Source organism: Thermobia domestica, chromosome 1 (assembly GCF_964235325.1).
Source record: "Thermobia domestica chromosome 1, izTheDome1.hap1.1, whole genome shotgun sequence".
Classification (NCBI taxonomy): domain Eukaryota; kingdom Metazoa; phylum Arthropoda; class Insecta; order Zygentoma; family Lepismatidae; genus Thermobia; species Thermobia domestica.
Genome location: NC_137454.1, coordinates 96698365 through 96721459, shown reverse-complemented (window position 1 = coordinate 96721459; position 23095 = coordinate 96698365). Strand labels below are relative to the sequence as shown.

Sequence of the window (23095 nt, the reverse complement as noted above, 5' to 3'; positions counted from 1 at the left end):
GTCGCATATCTATAACTGTCTTCTTGTAAGAATTTAATTTGATAATTTTACGGGATACTTTTAGTACCGATACTATATGTATAATCGGGAAATGTATATTTGTGGTAAATTTCATAGGAAAAGAATTACAAATACGAAAATTAGAATGAGTAAAACAAAATGTTGCTAAATAAAGAAGAAAGTTTTATTGTTCTTATTTACTGCTCTATTGACATGAAATTTGCCACATACATGTCCTTGCCGATTATACACATACCAACATTGTAAGAAATACCGGGCGAATTCGTTATCAAATTATATTCCTACAAAAAATATGATAGATATGCGACAATAATTTTGGACATGAGTGTACATGTGCATATTATTGCTCTTGGTCATTTTCCGACAAACCACTTGCTGAATTATACAGTAACATATCAGAAGAAACAACAGCAAGACGGAGCTTTAAGCTGCTCACCTTATAATGCATTTTATCTTAGCTTGTAGTTCTTTCTTTTTAATGAAAGTAGTCTGAATAATGAATTAGAGGGAAATTCGAACACTATTACTTACTGTACTAGCAGCTTAAAAAACTGTTTTAACTGGGACCAACTTTAGAATAAACTAAGATTAAGTCATTCTGTTTAAAAAAGAAAACAGTTAAAATTATTTTTTGATCAAAAAAAAAAAAAAAAAACCTTTAGTTAAAACCACATTTCTAATATGTGATGAAATTTATTAACATTGATGTAAACATTTCAACAGAAATTGTTTTATAATCTATCAGCACTGCCTAAAGTGATTTTAAGCGTTGATAAAATACTTTAAATCCAATGATATACAAAATATCCATATTATTATATAGACAATTAAAATATTTACTATCACCAAATAATAAACCAATTCAGGTGTAAATTGGCGCACTTTTTAAAAATAATCACTTTAAAGAAAGAAAAAAAAACCTAACTCAGACATGTTATTTAACTAGAACTCTTGGGGATTTTTTTTAAAGACAGGTGATTTGTTCTCTTGGCAACTCAATACTTATATACAAAGGCAGTTCTAATTTGAACAATAAATTATTATTTTTATGGTGTAGTACTAAAAAGTAATCCCAGTTTAATTCACAGCAAACTTCGAAGCCAAGTAGAAGAAAAAAATATCAAAATAATGTCCACACGCATCTTTCATCCAACATATGTATGTCCAGTTAAAATTTACAAGTTATTTGGAACAAGATCTTGATAATGAGCATCATGGGCAGGCACTCAAATCCGTCCTCCTCTCAAGGCCAAAACTAAGTGCAGTACCGAACCACCTTGAACTTTATAATCTTGTGCTGTTTTTTCATCATTCCTAGAAAAGAAATTTTTATATTTATATGTGCAAAAGACTGCATCTAGTGCTATATATATATATATATATATTATAATACTATACAAGTACCAAATACCATACGAAGTAATCTATACTATTATGTAAGTAAGTGGCTCATCATCACCCAGATCATACTACTTACTATAGGTAGAAGCGAGAAATTTGGACAGAATACTCCTTTTGTCACGAAAGCAACTGTTAAAGAACCTTTTGGAGATACGTATGCCAAGGAGTGCAAAGGGGGGTTCAAATCACTTCATAAGGATAGAGATTTCGCTCATCACCAAAATTCGAGAGATGACACTTAGCATATAAAGTCTTCATTAAAAATAAGAGAAAACCTATGTTTCAGCCTGCTTGAAAATTTTGCTCCTAAGGGAAGAAACGGGGATATTTCTAAAATATTAAAATTTCCCTTTGTTTAATTAGAAAATGCGAAAGTGAGGACTCGCTTACGTTGGAAATCTGAAATTCGGTATATAAACTCTTAAATAAAAATAAGAGAATACGTGTTTCAGCGTCTTCAGAACGTCCACTCGTAAAGGACGAAAAGAATTTCAATAATATTAGAATTTCCCTTTATTCATTCACTAAGTACCGAATGTAGGGATTTGCTTCAATTGAACATGTGAAATTCGGTATATGAATTCGTAAATAAAAATAATGAAAAACGGGTTTTTAGCCTTTTCGAAAATTTTGCCTAAGGAGGAAAAGAAAGGTCGTTTCTGTATTAGTCAAAATTACCTTTCTTTATTGACAAAATATCAAATGTAGGGATTTGCTTAAGTTAAAGAATGAGGAATTCCGTATATAACAACTTCAACAAAAATACTGGAACAAGTGTTTTAGCCTTTTCAAAAATTCCGCTCCTAAGGAGAAAAAAGGGGTTCATTTCTTTAATATTCAAATTTTTCTTTCTTCAGTGGGGAAATGTCCAATGTGAAGATTCGTTTAAGTTGGAATGTGAAAATAGTGCATGAACTTTTAAATGAAAGTAAGGGAAAATGTATTTCAGTGTCTGCGAAAATTCTGCGTTTAAAGGAGGAAAGAAGGACAATTTTTATACTGTAGTCTCCCACTATTTATTTAAAAAATGCTTAATGTAAGGATTCGCTTAAATTGGAAGTGTGAAATTTGTTATATGAATTACAAATAAGGGAACACATATTTCGGCGTTTTCGTAAATTATGCTTTCTACTTTCTACTATTATATGAGAATGATAGTGGCCCACTCATGTAGTCTAGGTCATACTAATATATCCAGAAACGTGAGATTTGAACAGAAAGGTCCATTTTTAGAAGAGTAATGAATAAGAAAGATGTTCTCGTTTTAAGGAGAAAGGGGGCAACTTTTTTTTTTTTTTCTCCACGTCTGATGTTTAGGGTCACATCACGAGACGACCTCGAGTTAGGCTTCATTTCGGCTAAAGATCGTATTTTGAGAGGGCGGAGGATGCTGTTCAGAATTAATGAGAAAAATTTTGTATCTGACGAGCCCCTTAAGTTAGGAAGATTAAATTTTGTATTACAAATAAGTGGACATGTGGCCCGTACTTTCCAAAATTCCAGTTTTAAAGAGCGAGGGGTAATTTCTATATTTTTCGCCATATTGGATTAAATGTTTGTTATATGTGATCGCATCACGGAAAACGGCTTACCCATTTGAAATTAATTTTGCAACATACTTAGTACCTTCATCAAAGATTTGTATCAAGTCACATTGCCTAACGGGCGTATTCTAAGAGTAGGAGTTTAAATTTACGACAAAAATAAAGTATGTTATATATATATATATATTATAATTACACTTTCACTAAAATGCGTATCGTAAGGGTGAAGGGGGTTAAATATATCCTATAAATATATTTGCCCCGTGGAAAGAAAAGGCATTTCAGCTTGTGTATACATAGAGATAGTATCCAAAAGTTTCGAGACTAGTTCTGGTTTCAAGAAAGTACTTTTATTTATCTACGTTTACATATTACGTTCAAAATAGTCTATTGTACAGCAATTCAGCGCCCCCAGCGTTTGAGCCATTGCTGTTAATGAATCCTGGAAGTTTTCTTTTCGAAGTGTGTCAAGCACCTTCGATTCGCGGCGGATGTCCACAATGGTGTCCAAACGGCGAGCTTTGAGCTCGATCTTCAGCTTTGGAAAAATGAAGTCAGCAGGAGAAAAATCTGGCGAGCAGAATGGGTGCGAAAGTGCAATCATCTTGTTTCTGGTGAGAAACTCAAGTGTAAAGAGAGTACGGTGACAGGGTACATTGTCACTGTGGAGCAGCCAGTTTGTTGCGTAGCCAGTTTTTTGCGCGCCACAGATCCGGTCGTTTTTTCCCAATGTCCTCCCTCAGACGCCTTATAAGCTAATAGAACTTGCTGTTGACGGTCACGCCCATGGGGATGAATTCATGATGCGCAACGCCGCGAATGTTGAAAAGGACAATGAGTATGCACTTGGTCGAGCTGTGGACCTGCATCGCCCTTTTTCGGTCGTGGAGATGATGGGCTCTTCCACAAGAAAGACATGCTTTGTCTCAGGGTCGTACCCGTACACCGAAGTTTCGTCACCGATAATGATCCACGACATGAAGGACGGGTCATCCACGGCACACGGACGGAGTTCTTGTCAGACTTCGATGCGGTGTTCCTTCTACTACTCAGTCAGCAGCCTGTGGACAAACTGGGCAGCAACAAGGCGCAAGTTCAAATCACTGTTCCTTATGCACACCGAGAATGGCAGAAGTGTTGTGGATTGTTCTCCAATTATCCTCATGCATAAGCTACCGAATGTTTTCGACATTTTTGGATGCTGTGACCATTGAAGTTCGTTCTGATCTCTTGTCATCTTCCAGTGATTTTCTTTCGCTCCTGAAGCGCAGGTGTCACTCAAAACACCTGGAACGACTCACAGCAGCATCGTCGTACAACACTTGTCGTATCATGTCAAGCGTCTCTGTGGCGGATTTGCCCAGTATCACACAGAATTTCACGTTCCTCGTTGTTCAAACTTGCTGTCCATGAAATCGCAGACGTGGTAATGCACGTGGTCAGAATAGTACCAGCTGCACAGTTCTTGAAGACACACACTGGCACACTGACTTATGAAGGTCGATGCTGCCTATGTGTGCAGCCTTATGCTGCTGTGTTACAGAACTAATCTCGAAGCTTTTTGATACCATGTCGTATATTAGGGTGGTTCTCAATTCTCAATTTTCTTTGGACGCACTCCTGAGATGATTCCACATCGGACCAAAGTAAACCATGAGAAAAATTAGTTCCAGTAAATAATATTAAGTGGTGCCTCAAGCGACCTAAAGTTTTGAGTCATGTTATACATCGTTTTGGAGTAGTTTTTCCCCATAAACAAAAATTTGATATTTTCAGATACCTTTAATCTTGTACGAATCTGTGATACCTTTAACCTGTGAAAGCTCAAGTAATGAGGTAAGAAGTTCAGATAATGATAAGTCCAACAGAGAGTTTACAGAAAAGTACAGGTATATGTGTTTAGACTCTCCAAGATACGCAAAAGAGGAAAAGTTAATGCTATTACTGCAAAACTGTTTGATGTCCTTGGTCGATATAAAGTCATTGATAGAGCAGTAATACATATTCTGACAGTGGCAGCAGAAACGTTTAGACGAATTGGTAATAAATAGGTCTTCCATTCACCGAGGGCGATAGGAACTCCGTAATTAAGTTACACAAAGTCACAAAGAACACATTTAGAGTGCACCAAATGCATTAGTTGTGTATTGGGATGGGAAAATATTGCCGAATTTGATTGACAGAAAAACTGTCGATAGGCTACCAATAATTATTACAGGAGATGGTCATGAGAGGTTCATTGGTGTTCCCATTTTGCCACTATTAAAAGAACATTGCTTCTATTATAATTCATTCGCTTGAAGAATGGACCTTAGCAAAGTTTGTGCAGGCAGTTTGGTATGACACTACTTCCTGTAATATGAGTCACATCAATAATGCTTGCTAGAATATATAATGCTTGGGTCATATCAATCTGCTAGAACAGATGCTCCTGAAGGATCATCTATACTTTCCTTGCGGACCCCGCGTTTATGAATTGATTTTAAAATCTGTATTTGATAAGTGTGGTATATCAGTTACATCTAGGACAGACGTTTCCCTATTTAAGAGTTTTCAGAGCGAATGGTCTAAAATAGATAGCAATAACTTTATTCCAGGAATCTGTGATGCAGTTATAAGCAATATTATTTTCGTTGTCGGAAATACAGTGTTACATTTTGCTTTAAGATTTTTACAACCGAGGCGGTGCAGAAAAGAATATAGGAAATTATTAGAAGTGACCATCGTATCCCTGGATGCCACATCTCCTGGAGGTATTTTCTTTCGCTTGCCTAGACCAGAGTGCAAAGTGGATGGAAAAAGCAATATATTGTTTGAAATTATTTCTCTTTCACCAATAATTTCGTTTTATGAAACAAGAAACAGGACTTCAAAAGATATATATTTTTCTAGTACGTTTCTATGTGTACGCTTGGTTTAAATGTACTACATTATAAGATCTGTAAATATTTAATGATGTGTACACTTCTAGAAAAATTGATGCTGAATTACATGAAGTGGCTTTAAGTTTCCCCATAATCCCTGGTATTTGGTGGAGAAAATGGAGCTTCGGCATTTTTGACGATAAAGCTAGCGGTGGAATAATAATAATAATAATAAAAATGGTTGAGAAAATTAAAACCGTAGGGGAAACGCTGATATAGCAAAGAGCCTTGAAGCGTGCAGGGATACGATAGAAATTATTACTGAAAAGAGAAATCAGTGTTTTCATTACAACAGACAGACACACGACAATTCCTTGGCCGGTCTAAAATTCCAAAAGGTTTCGGGGTGTGAAACTAACAGAAAATACAACAACGTTCTTGAATAGTAGCAGTTTCTTTTCCAGATAGTAATGTACCACAGACAACCTTTTCCAAGGTACAATAAAAGTAAACTCGGTAGCAAACGAGACTTACAATTTACTATACAAGGAATATTACAATTTATAATTCTCCTTCTTTCTATAGAATGCTATACAAATCATCTTTATGTAATCTTATTTGTAGTTCATAGTGAAGCAAAGATTGACATTTCTCCAGTAGTTTGTTTAGGAGAAGGTATTTACGTAAAACCTTCCAAAATTCTCACAAATACGCTATTCGTAAATAGATATAAAATAAAAGAGTATTACATTGGATCGTTTCGTTTTCCACACGTAATAACTCTTACATATACAGGGTGGGCCATTTTAATTAATCCACGGAAATATCTGAAAAATGATAAAACATAGAAGAAATTTTTGAAGTACACGTTATATATTGCTAAGGGGGAAAACCAATTCCGCCAAAAGTACCCCCCCCCTAAATGGGGGTAACTTTGAAATGTCAAATGGGAACATGGGTCGAGTAATACCTCGTTCGAAAGGTCTTGGAAAACTAAGTAACGCTGTACCAAAAGATGTTTCATATTGTGCACCAGTTTCAAAATGGCCGCCATAATATGGTTCGGAAACTCCAGTACCCGTAGTATGAAAACCATGGAAGGTAAATGAATGGAACAAAATTGAAATACGTAAATATCATAGGGCATATCGAATGATGTAATCCCTGTGATCCCAGTGGCCTCCCTGAAGGGGTCTTGTGGGCTAACTTCAAAATTTCAATGTCCGACCGGACAACGGTTCGGGCGTACGCTTGGTCTACCCAATGCTGTTTGGAAGGCAGACTTCATGCATAGAGAATTGATGCACTAAGTTAACGCGGATGGCCACAGTTATATTTTGATTAACTATTAGCATTCATGTCATATTGTGAGCTTGAGGGACGAAACGGTGTGTACGTATATCCCCGAAATGCTTTCTGAATAATCAGCACGCATTGCATAAAAGTTTCTCTTTTTTTAGTCACTACAGCGTCATCCTTACAAACAAATGTTTCAACCACACCATACCTATTTGTAAGGTTAGCCTTAATTTACGAATTAAAGTAGAGTTCTCGTTTGAACTTTCACTTTACTTTCCACCCCACTCACATACAGAGCGCAGGGAGAGATCATTTTGCATGACTTGGATTTCTCTCTATACATTATGGCAATTTTACTCTAATATTTTTATCTCTGTTGTATTATTCTCGAGCCTTGGAACGCCTCCGTGGTTTTCATATTTAATTTTCGTTATTTTCATTTATGTCTAACCGTATTCATACTATGGGCACTAGACGTTTTCTTAGACACAGTCAAGTTGGCCCCGGATACCTTCCAGTTGGCCCTTGGAGTCACCCCGACAACACCTCTCGATGTGCCTTACGTCAGTTAGCTACTCCAGTTTTTCATTTGTTGATTTATCTCCAATCGCTTTCATACTACGGGTACTAAACCTTTTCTCTGACACGGATACTATGTTTCGGCGGCCTTTTGAGAACACTGCCATTTCACATCAATCGTTTTCTCCTGCAATATGTTAGATTTTGCAAGATTTATCAAACGAGGTACCACTCGACTCATGTTACTATTTGAAATTTTGAAGTTAGCCCCCAAGACCCCTTTAGGGAGGCCACTGGGATCACAGGGACCACACCGTTTCATTTACCTTCCATGGTTTTCACACTACGGGTACTGGAGTTTCCGAACCATATTATGGCGGCCATTTTGAAACCGGTGCACAATATGGAACATCTTTTGGTACAGCGTTACTTAGTTTTCCAAGACCTTTCAAACGAGGTATTACTCGACCCATGTTTCCATTTGACATTTCAAAGTTACCCCCATTTAGGGGGGGGGGGTACTTTTGGCGGAATTGGCTTTCCCCCTTAGCAATATATAACGTGTACTTGAAACATTTCTTCTATGTTTTATCATTTTTCAGATATTTCCGTGGATTAATTAAAATGGCCCACCCTGTATACATATATCTTGAAAATAATGTGAGATTTATGTTTGTGGTAAAAAGCTAACCAAAACAATGTGCCACATGACTTTCTTCCGATTTAAAATTTTAGACCTAAACCTTAAGATAGAGAACTTCAAGATGGCTGCCATGATGGTGCTACACAAAATGACGTGCGCTTCTACTTCCACTACCTCTATCCAAGAAGATATGGTCCCATTCCCTTCAGCCAACTCCGCCATGGCCGGTTTCACGCCCGTATTATGCTAGCGGAAGGGACTCCCTCGACTATCACTAATTCACATGCATTGTGATATCTGTGAAATGCTGAGAGGACACTGGAACTCGGGCAGTACGTGAAAACACGTTACTCTTGTTGGATCTTGTGCCGATGGCTGTCACGTTCTATATTGTCACTATATTCTCAGGATAACAACCTACCGGGGAATGAAAGCTTCAGCCGATCTCCAAATGGCAGCTAACCGGAGCCATTGGATTAGGAAGGGTACGTGCGACCTTGTAACGGTCTCATTGAGGTAGGTAGTGTAAACTGCCGTCCCTACTGGTGGAGGTGAGGCTGCGCCTATCCTCCGAAATGAGCAACTAGACTACGTTTTACCCCAACACGTATGAAAGAAGGGTAGTGGTGTGCCAAGTGGGATGGATCCACACCCTACCAGGAGGACCAGGTAGTACGGTTCTTAATGAATGTGTAGTGCATACTCTTGGGTCCGGAATTGAATATTCGTAACCTAATGAAATTTCTTAACCTCAGAAGTGAGTGAGGCAGTGGAGTCTACGACCCTACTAGGGCATCCGCCATTCCCAAATGGCCACTGTCTTTAAATAGAGAAGACAATCTACGTATATCAGTCATTAGGACTGGTAATGTATGGTGTACCTCTTCCATAAGTAGAGGAAGTTCTGTTTGCTTGGACGATCTAATGAGGCAGAATGTGGCGGTCCCTCTCAAATGGTGGGCTGCACTTACCACTGGTATCATAATGTAAAATAGTTACAACCTGTTCCTGGTACCTAAACACGTAAAAGATAGGCAGTCCTGTATTGCTTGGACAAGCCTATTAGGAGTTGAGATTATGGTGGACTCCCAAATGGCAATGTCTGTGAGCAGACGGTCTACATCAATTATTGGCTCTGATAATGGGTGGCCTACATCAGTTATTGGTTTTCGTAGTGTATGATGTACCTCTACCATAATTACAGGAAGTCCCGTATTGCTTGGACAATCCTACCGGGGAAGGGGGGGATGTCAGTTTTCTGCTTGGAAGAAGCCTGAACGGCCACTGGAGAAAGGTGCCGATCCAGTTATCTGGGTAAAGGTTTCCGCTTTCATGAAAGGAAGGAATTTCTCACATCTATTTAAAAAAAAAAAAAAAAAGTGCTTATGTCAGACGCGTCACTTACCAGCCGTCTCCACGCATTGCAGACCGAGTTTTGTGTACGTGTAGTATTTGAAATATGCAACTGAACAGAGTTGCGTGGTATCAAATATGCTTGTTCCGACTTCCAGAAAGGAATAACAAATAGCTATTAAAATCTTTGTTAAAGCCTGATGAACGATGACAGAACCCCTCATGCGGTGTATGCAGCTTACAGGGATCATGTATTGTCCCGTTCGAATGTTCTCTGGTGGTCTGGACGATTTCGTGGTAGTCGAGACGACATTTAAGAGATCCTAGGAGTACCCAACCAGCTGAGTGTCGAAATGAAAAGACTTTTGATGAAGTTCGACAATTGCTGCTTCAGAATCGCCAGAACGGCATAACCGCCGTTCTTTGCTCAGAGTAATAGCAGTCGTAAATATCGGCAAGGACACAACAGGTAAGATGTGCTCGCGGTTCGTTCCACACAACCAACTCAAAGAGCAAACAGGCCGCAGGACTGCGACTTATCACGATCTGATCGCCACAGCTAACACTGATCCTGATATATAACGGTAATGAAACCTGGTGCTACAAGTATGATTCTGCGATTAAACGTAAATAGGTCACGTGAGTTTAAAGAAATCTCCCGCAGCTGAAGAAGTTCAACTTGAGAAATATCGTGTGAAGACGATGTTCATAGTTCTTTTGTATTGCGAGCATGTTGTCCACAAGGAATTTGTACCAGAAGGCCAAACTATAAATCAACCGTACTATAAAGGCGTAATGAAAAAGCTTCTGCAAAGGATTCGGCGTGTCAGCTGAATCCAATGACTAGTTCCCACTCCATAACAATGTCCCCGTTCGACGCAATTACTGTGAAACAGTTTTTGGCGAAAAGACTTAACTTGGTTGAATCACTCTCGTATTCATGCGACCTAGCACCTACATACTATTTCCTTTTCCCGAAATTAAAATCCTAATTGAAAAGTAGTGTTTTCGACTTGGTCCCAAATATTCAACACCACGTAACGCTGGAGTTAAAGACGATTCCAAAAGAGAACTACCAAAGCATCCAAATACTGTACTATTTTGGAAACAAAAATATTAGCTTAGAAGTGATGCATACATATTGAGTAAAGAAAGAAAGAAAGAAAAAAAAAACTTTTTTTTTTTTTTTTTTAGTGTTAGTCTTGAAACTTAGACGCTTAGATGCATAATATATACATATACTAGCTAAACCTGCGCCCTCTACACAGCGCATCATTTGCATATGAGCATAAATCTTCTTCTCATTCCTCACAACAATATGTATATGTCCCTTTACAGACACAAGTGAAAGACGTTTGATTAAAAAGAATCGGCAAGGGGTATCATAAAGGGGAGATTTTTTCGATTATATTTTCTCAATATCTCGCACCGTTTGCAAGATTTGAGCCTACTTCCGGTTGGAGTTTCTAATTCATGTATGACCAGTGTTTTCTTTCTTCTTGCATGCAGTATGTAATAAGCAAATATATTACATATACAATTAATTATAATGTCAGTTATATATGGTGTTCATTGGACAAAACACTGAAAAAATAAAGATTTATCTTTGACTCGAGAAATGGTTATCCTCCCTTTTTCACTATTATTTGGCCATGGAACAAACGCCTGAGACATATACAACCCCAATATACAACATTGTGGTGTTGGAATGTATAACGCATAGGATATGATGCTTTAGGGTTTGTTTTTTTTTTTTTTTTAATTTAAACGCTTTTAGTGTACCCTAGAAAAATGTAATAAAGAAATGATGACTTTTTTCTTTTTTTTTTAATATTCAATTACAACTAGACAATCTATGCAAAATTTCCAATCGATCAGTGAAAACGTCATCTTTCTAGAGTCTGTAGTTTCTGACATCTCATTGTCGAAAGGACTGACCACAAACATATAAACAAAGTTTAAAAGAACTCGGAAGATGGAAGCACAAGTCATGCATTGATTTTAGAGAAGGCTTATTAAAATACAAAGGCTTTGAACAATAATTTTATATCATAAACTTTATGAAAAAGATATAGTTAACTAATTTAGGCTATTTAAAGTACAAATACTCAAAATCTTGGTCTCTGTTAAACGTGAAATCGCACATAACCGTAAATGAAAGATTTGAAAGCCAAAGTTATAGGTTGGAGCTCAGGCGCTTTTAATTGCTATTGTAGCATTTTAATAGATAAATTGTATTACATTTCATACATTCAAAATGAAATATTCGGAAAAATGTAAAAACGAGCTACTTATAGCCCAGAAAGTCATTACTGTAGAAATGCAGTAATCTTATTCAATATGTAACGTGTATTTTGGCACTTGAGCACTAAGTACTGCTTCAATCAGAACACCTGACCTGATGTTGAAATTTTTAATTTCTGTAACTGTTCCCGCTATTTAAAGCTCATTGATATTCGTTTAAACTTAGACTTGTATAGGTCTACATAGATCAGGTGAAAACAAAACATTTCTGAAAGTCATGAAAAAACAACTACGGCTCTCACTGGTTAAACTGAGTACAATGCACTTGTTACATTACTGCCTTATTCAGCGTATTTGATAATGACAACACTTAGCCTAGTAGCACAAATACAATGACAATAATAGTTGATTTTCCTCAAAAGTTGTACTACTTACATTTGCTTTCCTGAAAATATTAATCGCTGTTGCTGTGGTGGAATTCCTTCCTTTTCTTCAACTCTCTCCTTAATCCTCTCCACTTTGTCTGTCGGCTCAATATCTATTTCAATCTACAAAACACAGCAACCAAAGTTAGAACATTTACTATAAATTACCTACGATTAATAGTTGGGATCACATAATAGGAATTACATTACAACATACTCTACAACATTAAATAAAATCTGCGTGCATAATTGGCAAGAAATTGCTGAAATAACTTTTAATGGTAATTATAGGCTACATTTCATTATCTATACTTTAATATGTGCGCTACTACTAATCATCATCATCACAGGTATTCTGCCATTATTAGCAGGTCATTTGCCGCAACTGAGAAGCTTCCATGTTCCAAGATCTTCCGCTCATCTCTTCGTCTTCACGTATGATTTTTTGGTTTTGATATCGTCCATCAGTTGTAACCTTCTTTTGCCTCTGCGAAAGTTCTTATGCAATGTTGCCTACAAGGGGCATAATGAGACGCGGAAAAGCGATATCTCAGGGCGAAAGGGGTTAAAAATTGGCATATAAGGAGAAGGCGTTCGTTAATGAATTATCAAGTCGAGCTGGCCAAAGCGCCTGTATGGTGAACACTTTTCTGAGACTTTGTATACAATATGGGCCGATTCAACTTCTCGAAAGGCTACCAAAAAGCAACTCCGTGAAACAAAAAAAGACGTCCTGAAGCTAAAAATGGTGACGAACATCTCTAGTGCAGTTCTCATGTGACCGTTAAGTTACTTCCATGTGTGGTATCAAGAGCTATGAGATGTCGCACCAACTTCGATACGGGAGACGCAAATCACAGCCACAATATCCCGCACGACAAGAAGCGATGCGAGACCTGGGACAAGAAACATGTAACCTCAAAGGAGGAATTGCAGTGGGTGATTTTCAGCAACGATAAAATAATAATTCAGATTAACCTGATGGCTGGATATATTACTAGGATATTAAGGAAGATAAATATTTCTCAAAAGACAACACCGGGGATCAAATGATGATGATGTGGGAGCTTTGGTTACTATGACACAAGAAACCTCACCCTTTCTATGTGCTGTATGATTGAAGCCATATACCAAACAGTATTAACATACAATATGTTGCCATATGAATTACTGGAATATAGTGAATATTTCAAGAAGACTATGCCACTATTTATGTCGCTGGGATTACTAAAGACTGGAAAAGGATCTACATGCTTGGACTGGAATGCCAAATCCCTGGACACAAATCCAATGAAAAACTCAGGGTTATTTTGTTCGTTCGGGTAAGGCAATAGCACCCAGTTTAACAATGTTCGTAACTTGCAGGATGACATCCTTGCCGCATGGGATTAAATATCCCTGAACCTATTACAAGTGTTGATGGGTACTTAGGATAGACGTATACCATGGGCCTTTCACTGGCCATCAGAAGTGCCGTTGCCTTGCGTTGCATTTTGCAACAGTTCTATCCTTTTGTCTTTTTATGGTCTCTTCTTTGTACAGTATCTTCTCTTGGAAATATGTCAAACACATGCCGTATGGAAATGTGTCTCTTCTGTGCATTCTCGCATATTATGTATTTCTTGATTTCTACGTGTTTAGTAAATACGTCACATATATGCAGCGTTCTTATCATTTTACAACGTACTCACATACACAGAGTAAGCCATTTATTTTGAAACTCTCTTGTAACTTAACAAATAAAAAACGCTGAATTTTTGTGTTATGCAAAAAGCGACAGAGGGAAATTACTCAACATATTCTGCAATACCAACCAGCTGCTGCCAACCGAACAATGTTATATTATATTATATATATAATGACACTGGTCATGTTATTACATATTACAAATCTACATGTTAAACGAAACCATGGAATATCATATATTCAGTGTAACGAACTAAGGAAAGACTAATATCACAAACAAGAACATTTTGGGAGACCCTATAGAATAGTAATAACGCACTGATTGCACATTTAATTTTTCTCGAAAAGTTATTTATTTATTTACATTGAGGAATTACTGTATCACATCCAAACACGTGATGTTTTTCGACAGACATAAAGATCATAATGTCATTTACAGCAATTGGATATCTTGAACCATTCCAGAGATATGCTGAACAATGGTACAGTTAGCAACACTATTTACAATTTGCGACTACCAAAAATTATTGCCGTAATACTATAGACGCAAAACAAAGCAACAAACTTCATCACATTCTTAATATCTTCACTAAAGGATATTTTTTTTCTCTAAATAAAACAAAATTTAATGAACATTTAATATTAAATGGATTGTGATTGCGGAACTCATTAATAACAAACTCATCATTACATGGATCAATCTGGACTTTCTGATAATTATATGATAAGAAAAAAATCTGAAAAAATTTCTTTATCAACATTACTGTATCCGTTGGTTCATGCTATCTTTACTATTATTAACTGAAATGAACCCATGTATGAGAAAGAAATGTATTCCTATTTTACTCTTGAGGAACTCAAAAGGAAGTTTTAAATATACCAAAGAATATCTTTTAAAATATGCATTTTACAATTTACGACACAAGCACAACAAATACGCATAGTACTCACCTCTTTTCCGGTCAATGTCTGTAGCATCAATCAAGTACGTTAAAACATGAAACAAAGAATAAAGAACATTAAATATGTCAATTTGTACAACGAATTTACATTTTGTTCTCGAATGCAAGCCTAGAAATACTAGAAATAGTATAAAGTACTCAAAATTTAATCATAATTCTTGTTAAGTTTATTTTGGAAATTGTATATAGAAAAGTAACTGTAAACAACTTCATTGTCTGAAGAAATAAAATAGGTAATAGAGACTACTCCACAGAAATAGAAAGCATTTCTTTATATATATATATATATATATATATATATAAGAATTTCATAACATGGCATTAGCTAATCTTTATGCCGCCAGAGGTTTATCGCATCATATACAAGTGAGTACATTACATTACATTCACAATATTAGGTTGGATATAATTGCCTCATTACTATCAAGTAAACCTTGTTAGACGAAGTTACTCAAGTCATATGAGGTTTGGTGTAATGCCAAGTGCATTTTAAATAAATCTAAAGCAATTACTTCATTTCTAAAACCTCAGAAACTGTCTGACAAGAACTCTCGAATCGTCATATAATTTAATTAGCTGTGTTACAAATTTCCCTCGAAAATACGCTCTGTCAGCAACGTTTAAATGCATATAAAAATTTGCAGAACATATTACTAGTATCCATTATAACACTCTCCAGTGTTCCTGAAAAACAGATTTATTTTTTTAAGCATCTTAATCAGTAAAACATGCTACAACTTAGCAAACTGCAAAAATTTTGCACTGTGTTGCACAGTATTATCTGGTAAACCTGCAGTTTACCGTCCTGAACTAAAATCTAATGCTTTTAGGGTTGCCAGAGACTAATAAAAGAAGTCGCAGACCCAGCCAAAAAAAATGTTGTCAGTGCTCAAAACTAAATATTTAATCTGCAGTTATCACGTTTTTAAATATATGGCTACACATTAGCGAAGTTACGCACGATTAATTTTGAATGTGGCCAGCCGCGACTTTTGCGCAGAAATTCTTTTATTTGTGTGCGAAAGGCTCTCAAACTGGAATTTATTAAAAACTACGAGAAATTAAAACCACTGATTACAGTTCGCATCACATTGTCACTGAACTAATGATGCACTCTTGTTGACGTAAATATTAAATATTGTTATTATTATTAAACCACGTACGGAAAAGCTTGGCTGAAAAACTTAGGTGCATTCTGTTGATGCGAACCACTGCGGAATATGATCCAAGATTTACACTGAATGCTGTACTGGCATTCGTTTACGATGAGTACACTTACGAATAGTGTTACCTACAAAACGAGACGAGAAATCCGGCATTCTTCTCATCTCGTAAATTTTGAGTAATATCTCAAGGTATAAGCCTCAAAAATTTTTCCATTCGTTTTACTTGAAACACATTCCGAATTTTCATGTGTTCTTCGGCCTAACTCGGAAGGGTGTCAAATAAAGATTGTTATACTTCTATCAGATGCTTGAAATAAATTATAATAATAACTTAATTATGATAATAACAGAATCTAAACAAATGTGAGAATGTCCCGAGATATAGTCACGACAAATTTTCAATTCGTTCCATTTCAATCTTATTTCAAATTTGGTCCTGTGAATAGCAACTATTTTGCTTCAAACTGCGGATATATCAATTAAGATCATGTTATGTCTACTAGGTGAGTGAAATCAATTATGATATAGCCAGAGCTTGAAAAAACTTGCTTGCAAGTATTCATCAGCCACACAAAAATCTACTAGCCAGACCATTTGCAGTCACAGTGTTTAAACAAATAAGCAAAACTCACTTTGCGACACAGTAAACATAGCAATAAATTTTTATTTTGTTTATTGGTATGTCTCTTACCCCCCCCCCCAAAAAAAAAAAGAAGGAAAAGTGATATCTGCTATTAGCAAGATTGGCCCTATATGCAGATGAAATTATTGGAGATTATAAGTTCGGATTTAGAAGAAATCGATCAACTATCGACCAAATATTTACCATTCGACAAATACTCGAAAAGAAGTGGGAATACAATACCCCGGTACATCAACAGGGTCTCTACTAAAATTCCAAAATGAAATTTCGTGACCTTTTCTTCACCAAATCATAAAATTTCCTAACATTTTCAAGAGTAAATTTGGGTGTGAATTAGGCCGAATTTTCATCCATGTGATAGAAAAGTACTTTGCTTGCGATTTGGTAGCGTCTAAAGCCGACCATAGATATTTTTGGTGGTGAATTTTGACGTTTTATAGAACGAAGTTTTCCAATTTGTACTTACATTTGTACAGTAAAAAAAAAAAAAAAAAAAAAAAAAAAAAAAAAAAAAAAAAATCGTGACCCAAAAGCTAAATTTCGTGACTTTCACGACCGATTTCTGATTTCATGACTTTCTTGACCGATAGACACCCTGATCAACTTTTTATTGATTTTAGGAAGACCTACGACTCGGTTAGGAGGGAAACATTATACAAAGTTCTTAGAGAACTTGGAATACCGAGAAAGCTAATTAGATTATGATATGTTTAAATGAATCCCTTAGATTAATTAAGATATGTTTAAATGAATCCCAAAGTAAAGTCCGGGTAGGAAAATTTCTGTCTACAAGCTTTCACGTCGCAAATGGTCTGAAACAAAGAGATGCGTTGTCGCCATTGTTATTCAACTTTGTTCTGGAATACGCTATAAGGAAAATCAAAGATAGCAACCAGGGCCTAGAGCTGAACGGTATTCACCAGGTTATGGCATATGCTGATGATATAAATTTAATAGGGGATGATAGGAGAACAATAGAAAGAAATGCAGAGATCTTATTATTAAACGCTTGCAGGGACATGGCTTTAGAAGTAAATGCAGAGAAAACTAAATACATGGAAGTGCGTCGGGACAGTAATACAGCAAATTATGGATACGTTAAAATATTAAATAACACTTTTGATAAAGTGGATAGTTTCAAATATCTAGGATCAGTATTAACAGACGAAAATCATACTCACGAAGAAATGAAATGTTGACTAAAAGTAGGGAATTCGTGTTACTATTCGGTTCAAAATCTCTTGTCGTCGCGAATTCTGTCGAGGAATTTGAAGCTTAAAATATACAAAACGACAATCTCTATGGTCTGTTGTTCTCTATGGTTGCGAAATATGGTCGCTTACTCTGAAGGAAGAACATAGACAAACTATTTGAGAACAAGACCCTAAGACGGATATTAGGACCCAAGAGGAACGAGAATGGGAAATGGCGGAAACTTCATAACGAGGAAGTACAGAATTTATATGGTTTACCCAACATTGTTAGGGTCATCAAGTCTAGGAGGCTTAGGTGGGCTGGTCATGTAGCTAGAATGGAAGAAAGCAGAAACGCTTTCAAAGTCTTGGCTGGAAGACCAATCGGAAAACGACCATCAGGAAGACCTAGGCGCAGATGAGAGGACAATATTAAGATGGATCTCGCAGAGATAGGAATACAAAGTAGAAACAGGATCCAATTGGCTAAGGACAGAAGTCAGTGGAGAGCTTTTGTGAACGCGGCATTGAACCTTCGGGTTCCATAGGCCATAGAGTTGGATATCTGTTATTTATTCTTGAATTCACGTTGATTTTTCCCCAAATGTAAAAAAAGTACTTTCCACTGACGAGGAGGCGAGTGGAATTTTCCATGTCCTGGATTCGAACACGATAACAGCAGATTGAATATTGAATTTTGAGTGCTGGCAACATCTTTTTGTGACTTTGAGTCCGGCACTTTCGTTATTAATGTGCCGCAACCATATCACTAGATTTTAATGCACGACATTGGAATGCAGGATTACCTCTTTTTTATGTTAGAGTAAAAAAAGATCATAAAAAAAGTCACTGCCTTTTTTTCAAGGATGGTTCTATTTCAATGTCCCATAACTACATTCTATAGTAAACGCTGAGTGATAAATATTCCATTGCTAGAAAATTCAATCTTCCCCCTTTACGTGTATTTTAGGTTATCAATAATACAAACCAATCCACTATAGACTACAGACGTTATTACTGCAGACTGGTCTTAAAATTCACAACGAAGATACTTTGATGAGAAATATTGCATCTGGAAATAATGCGCCTTGGTGAAATTTCAAGATGAAAGACTTACTCTTACGTTTCGGAAACAAAATGATCAGCAAAAGCACGTTGTTTTTGAAGTACCATCTTTTCTGCCCTTCTCCCTTTTCACAGTTGTTTGAAGCTTTGGCTGGTGAGTCGATGTATCTAGTGACGATGTATCTAGTTGTTACATAGCATTGGTCCAGAAATATTGGTCCGCTAAGCTCTCTCGGTTTTCATTGAAAAATGAGGAAGGACGGTAACAGTGTTTTGTCTAGAACTTTTATAAAGTGGGAAAATAAACTGGATTCGAGTAGCATTTGACAACATCAGTTAGTGCTCATCAATATATATGAGTACTACACATAATATAAACACACTAACACATTATGTGCACTTAAGATATTCTACGACTCAGCAGCTTTTATATAGAACCTGTGCAGTCCCTGTGGCATATTAACATTGTGCTAGTTATCCGCCTTCGCTCCTCCCCCGATTTGCCTAGGCTCCTACACTAGTTGCGAAAAAATATCTCATGTAGTAAAATAAGGAACTTGATACTAGAATAGGTCTATTTAAGAGAATAAGAGACTAATTTCGATGCACGAAACGATCCACATATTTGCAAAAATTACAGGACAAATATTTTAATAGACAGTGTGTAAATAATCGAAATACATTGTTATACCCGTGAGATGCATATCCACGTACAAATACAGTAATCAAGGTCTAACCTATAATGCACAAATTCGCTCATAACGAAGTCATTAATCATAGTATACAAAATAAAGTGAAGTGAAGTATCTAAAGTCAGTATGTTAACTCATGACGCCATCAACAGAAGTGTCCGAGAGTTACGGCATAGTTTTGACATGTACGTTAGAGATGTTATTTTGGAAAACAAAAGCACAAGCAGTAAAAACATATTGCTATATTTTTTTCTGTGTAATGTTCGTTTACGTATATCCCCTGTCGCTGACGCGCCTGCTCCCTATAGACGCACTCCCAGCAACAATTCTGGCCTGATTCGGTTAGGCAGCATTCTTGCTTTTGGATAAACTTTACAATACACGCTGCTGTGCATCGATAAGTATGGCCGCTTTAGAAGAATATAGTAGAGTAAGATAAGTACGGCAAGGTTCTAGATTACTGGTCCCCCTTCCCATCTAGCAGTAATAAAGACAAAAACAACGTGCCTTGCGGGGCTCTAACCCGCCTTCACTCGCTAACGCTCGCTCGGCAATACTGTGTAAATTAAATGCATAAACTTTAGTACAGAAAGAAACCAACCCAGCTACTAACCTAACCCATGCTTTCTAGTGAGCACCTAGCATAAGTTGGTTGTGTCTTTTGCACAATAGTTCTTATCATGCACGTACACTGCAACCGTGCTAAACTGAAATCTTTGAATTTTACGTCCCATGCTTATGCCGGTTAGGCTAAAGGAGACGGTGGTGAGGAGTAATGAAGAAAGTGGGAGAACCCCGAGAAAACCCACGCACACAGTGTTTGTCCACCACAAAGTCCGTGCTAAACTGAATCTGCATACAGGAATGCACGTCCACACCTCAAAAATGTTTAAGATACAGGGAGCAGAGAGAATTAACAATGTTTAGCAGAAGGGGTCCGGCTATTTATGTTACAATTTCGGTAGTTTCTATTCACATTAGGTTAGTTTCAGTTAGGTGAAGTTAGATTATGTTAGTGTATAGGTCCAGCATAATTTTCAAAATAATAACAAAATTTCGCTTATTTCTATTAATATTAGGTTAGGTCAATTTAGTCTAGATTAAGCTATGCTAGATCTAATTATTGTATTTTACATTTCTCTCGTGAATTTTGTATTTTTTACGTACTTCTGAACCCTTCCTGGTAAACACTTACCAACATATATTTCATTCTATTATGTGCGTTGGAGTATTTCCAATCTACACAATTTTTAATGTTGTATTGTCTGTCATAATCATGTGTTTCAAAGAACACAGACGTGACCTGCAGAGTTGTTTTAATTTCTTCATTAGCAATCTCTATCATGGTCATGAACTAATAGAAAGTACACCAATTTTGGGGACATAAGATGAGTAACACAACTGTACTTAGAGCTAACAGGATACAAACCTTTGCTAGTTTAACTCATGTACACGTTTATAATGAATTTCTTCAATATTCAAGTTCCTATGCTTCCCATAGCACACATTTAACTCTTTTTCTAGCGCAACAGATATGTCAAGAAAGGAAAATCACGTTCCTTAAAATCATCGGAACTTCTTATTCAAAAAAGCTTTAACTTACAAACATTAACAATCCTGCTTCAAAACATAATTCATACGAATTACTAACCTTTACTTTAATAAGCATTTTGCTAGAATTTGCAGTTCCCTGCTAAAGTGTTATAGTATATATATCAAAAAATTACTTCTTTCACCGCCGCACCGGCAATATTTCAGCAGGAAAACAGAGTTGCCACTTAAGCAGTGTTGCCAGACCAGTCAGTTGGAAAAGCAGGAGATTCGAAGATAAAAAACAGGAGAAAGCAGTAGACACATACAGTGGTGGCGTTTGAATGTAAATCCGGTAGGGGGGCAATAAAATTTGCCATTATTAATGGGACAGTAGTCTAAACAAGCAATCCAGAATTTATTTCCGATGAACTACGTTGAGCAAATGAAAGGGAAAAGTCCCGATTTATATTAATATTATTTGATACAAACATGTGTGAAGTAAAACGTAGCGAAAGAGCAAAGTGGAGTGGGAAAATGTCTTTTTATGCATGTAGCGATAACGTAGCTATATTGTGCAGTCACACGTGGCGTAAGACGATTTCTTGCTGACGATCGCAGAGAAACGATCTAAGCCACTCTTCCACCCAGTCCCAATTTAAACAACATTTACTTATAAATCTTACAGAAAGTCATAAAAACGCTAACCATAATGCATATAGAGAACGACGTACAGTTGTATTCTTTGGAGTCATATTATATACAGTAAAGCTCTATAACTATATGATCTACAGAGCTTTGTGTATTATAACAGAGAAATTTCGTCTTTTTATGTGAGGAAACATTGAAAATTTAATATTATTAATAATAATATTTCTTCAACTTCTCGAAGTAAGGAAAAAGCAGGATATTGTTCACTTTTCATTTTCTTTCGCAGTAGAACAGTAGAACGTAGAAAAAGCAGGAGATCTCCTGCAAAATCAGTAGATCTGGCAACACTGCACTTAAGTATGTGGAATTATGTCTGAAGCTGAGTATTTGAGATTCGTTTTGCGCTCAAAATATAGTGAACATTTTCGTGTATTCGAAAATCAAAGATTAATGATGCAGCTTTTTAAAAGCATTTTTATGATTACATTACAAAATTATTTTGCATAATATTTTAGTTTCAAATAATTAGCGAATCCATTTTAAAGTGCTAATTGCTTGGAGCATAATTGCATATAGATGCATAATATGGTAGCAAACTAGGGCGTCGATCCTGGGGGCAGGGGGGAAGCTCAAGTGGGCCGATGAATATACAATATCTGGCATAATTTGAATGCAATTTGTCTTAAAATTCTCATATATATACCTTCTGCATCGGAATTCCTCCCCCTGCCAATTTACTGAGAAATCGGCGCCCTTGGTAGCAAATATGTAATAGAAACGTTTATTCATACAATATATATATATATATATATATATATATATATATATATATATATATATGAACCAGCGAACTAGTACTATGTGGTTATTACGAGCAAGAATTTTGCTATAACAAACCGGGCAGAACGAATCTTCTGGGCCAGGACCATTAGCGAGGGATGAGTCTTTAACGAGTAGGGGCGCACAAATGGTGAGAATGCAAGTAAACGAATATTTTCTTAGAAACTTCAGTTACTACTCATGTTAGAATTTATCTAGCGTGTATTTTTGCTCATGCGTGTTCAATTGGTTCAATAATGGATAAATTCATCTATAAGTTCATTCCCAGAAATTAATGTCATATTTGTAATAATATGTGTATTACATCTGTCAGCAGAGCCGGATTAAAGGAGGGGCTTTGGGGGTCTACAGTCA

At 36.5% G+C, this 23095-nt stretch overlaps 1 protein-coding gene across 1 annotated transcript; it reads right to left on the bottom strand.

Annotated features, from left to right (window-relative positions):
* Positions 1 to 678: 678 nt before the first annotated feature.
* Positions 679 to 21503, bottom strand: Nedd8 (Nedd8 ubiquitin like modifier). The gene is made up of 4 exons (XM_081761037.1): positions 21372 to 21503; positions 14951 to 14968; positions 12324 to 12436; positions 679 to 1335 (listed from the first exon to the last, which is right to left on the bottom strand). The coding sequence occupies exons 1-4, from the start codon at positions 21387 to 21389 to the stop codon at positions 1248 to 1250; spliced, it is 237 nt and encodes a 78-aa protein (XP_081617163.1). The 5' UTR covers positions 21390 to 21503; the 3' UTR covers positions 679 to 1247.
* Between the last annotated feature and the right edge of the window lie 1592 nt (positions 21504 to 23095).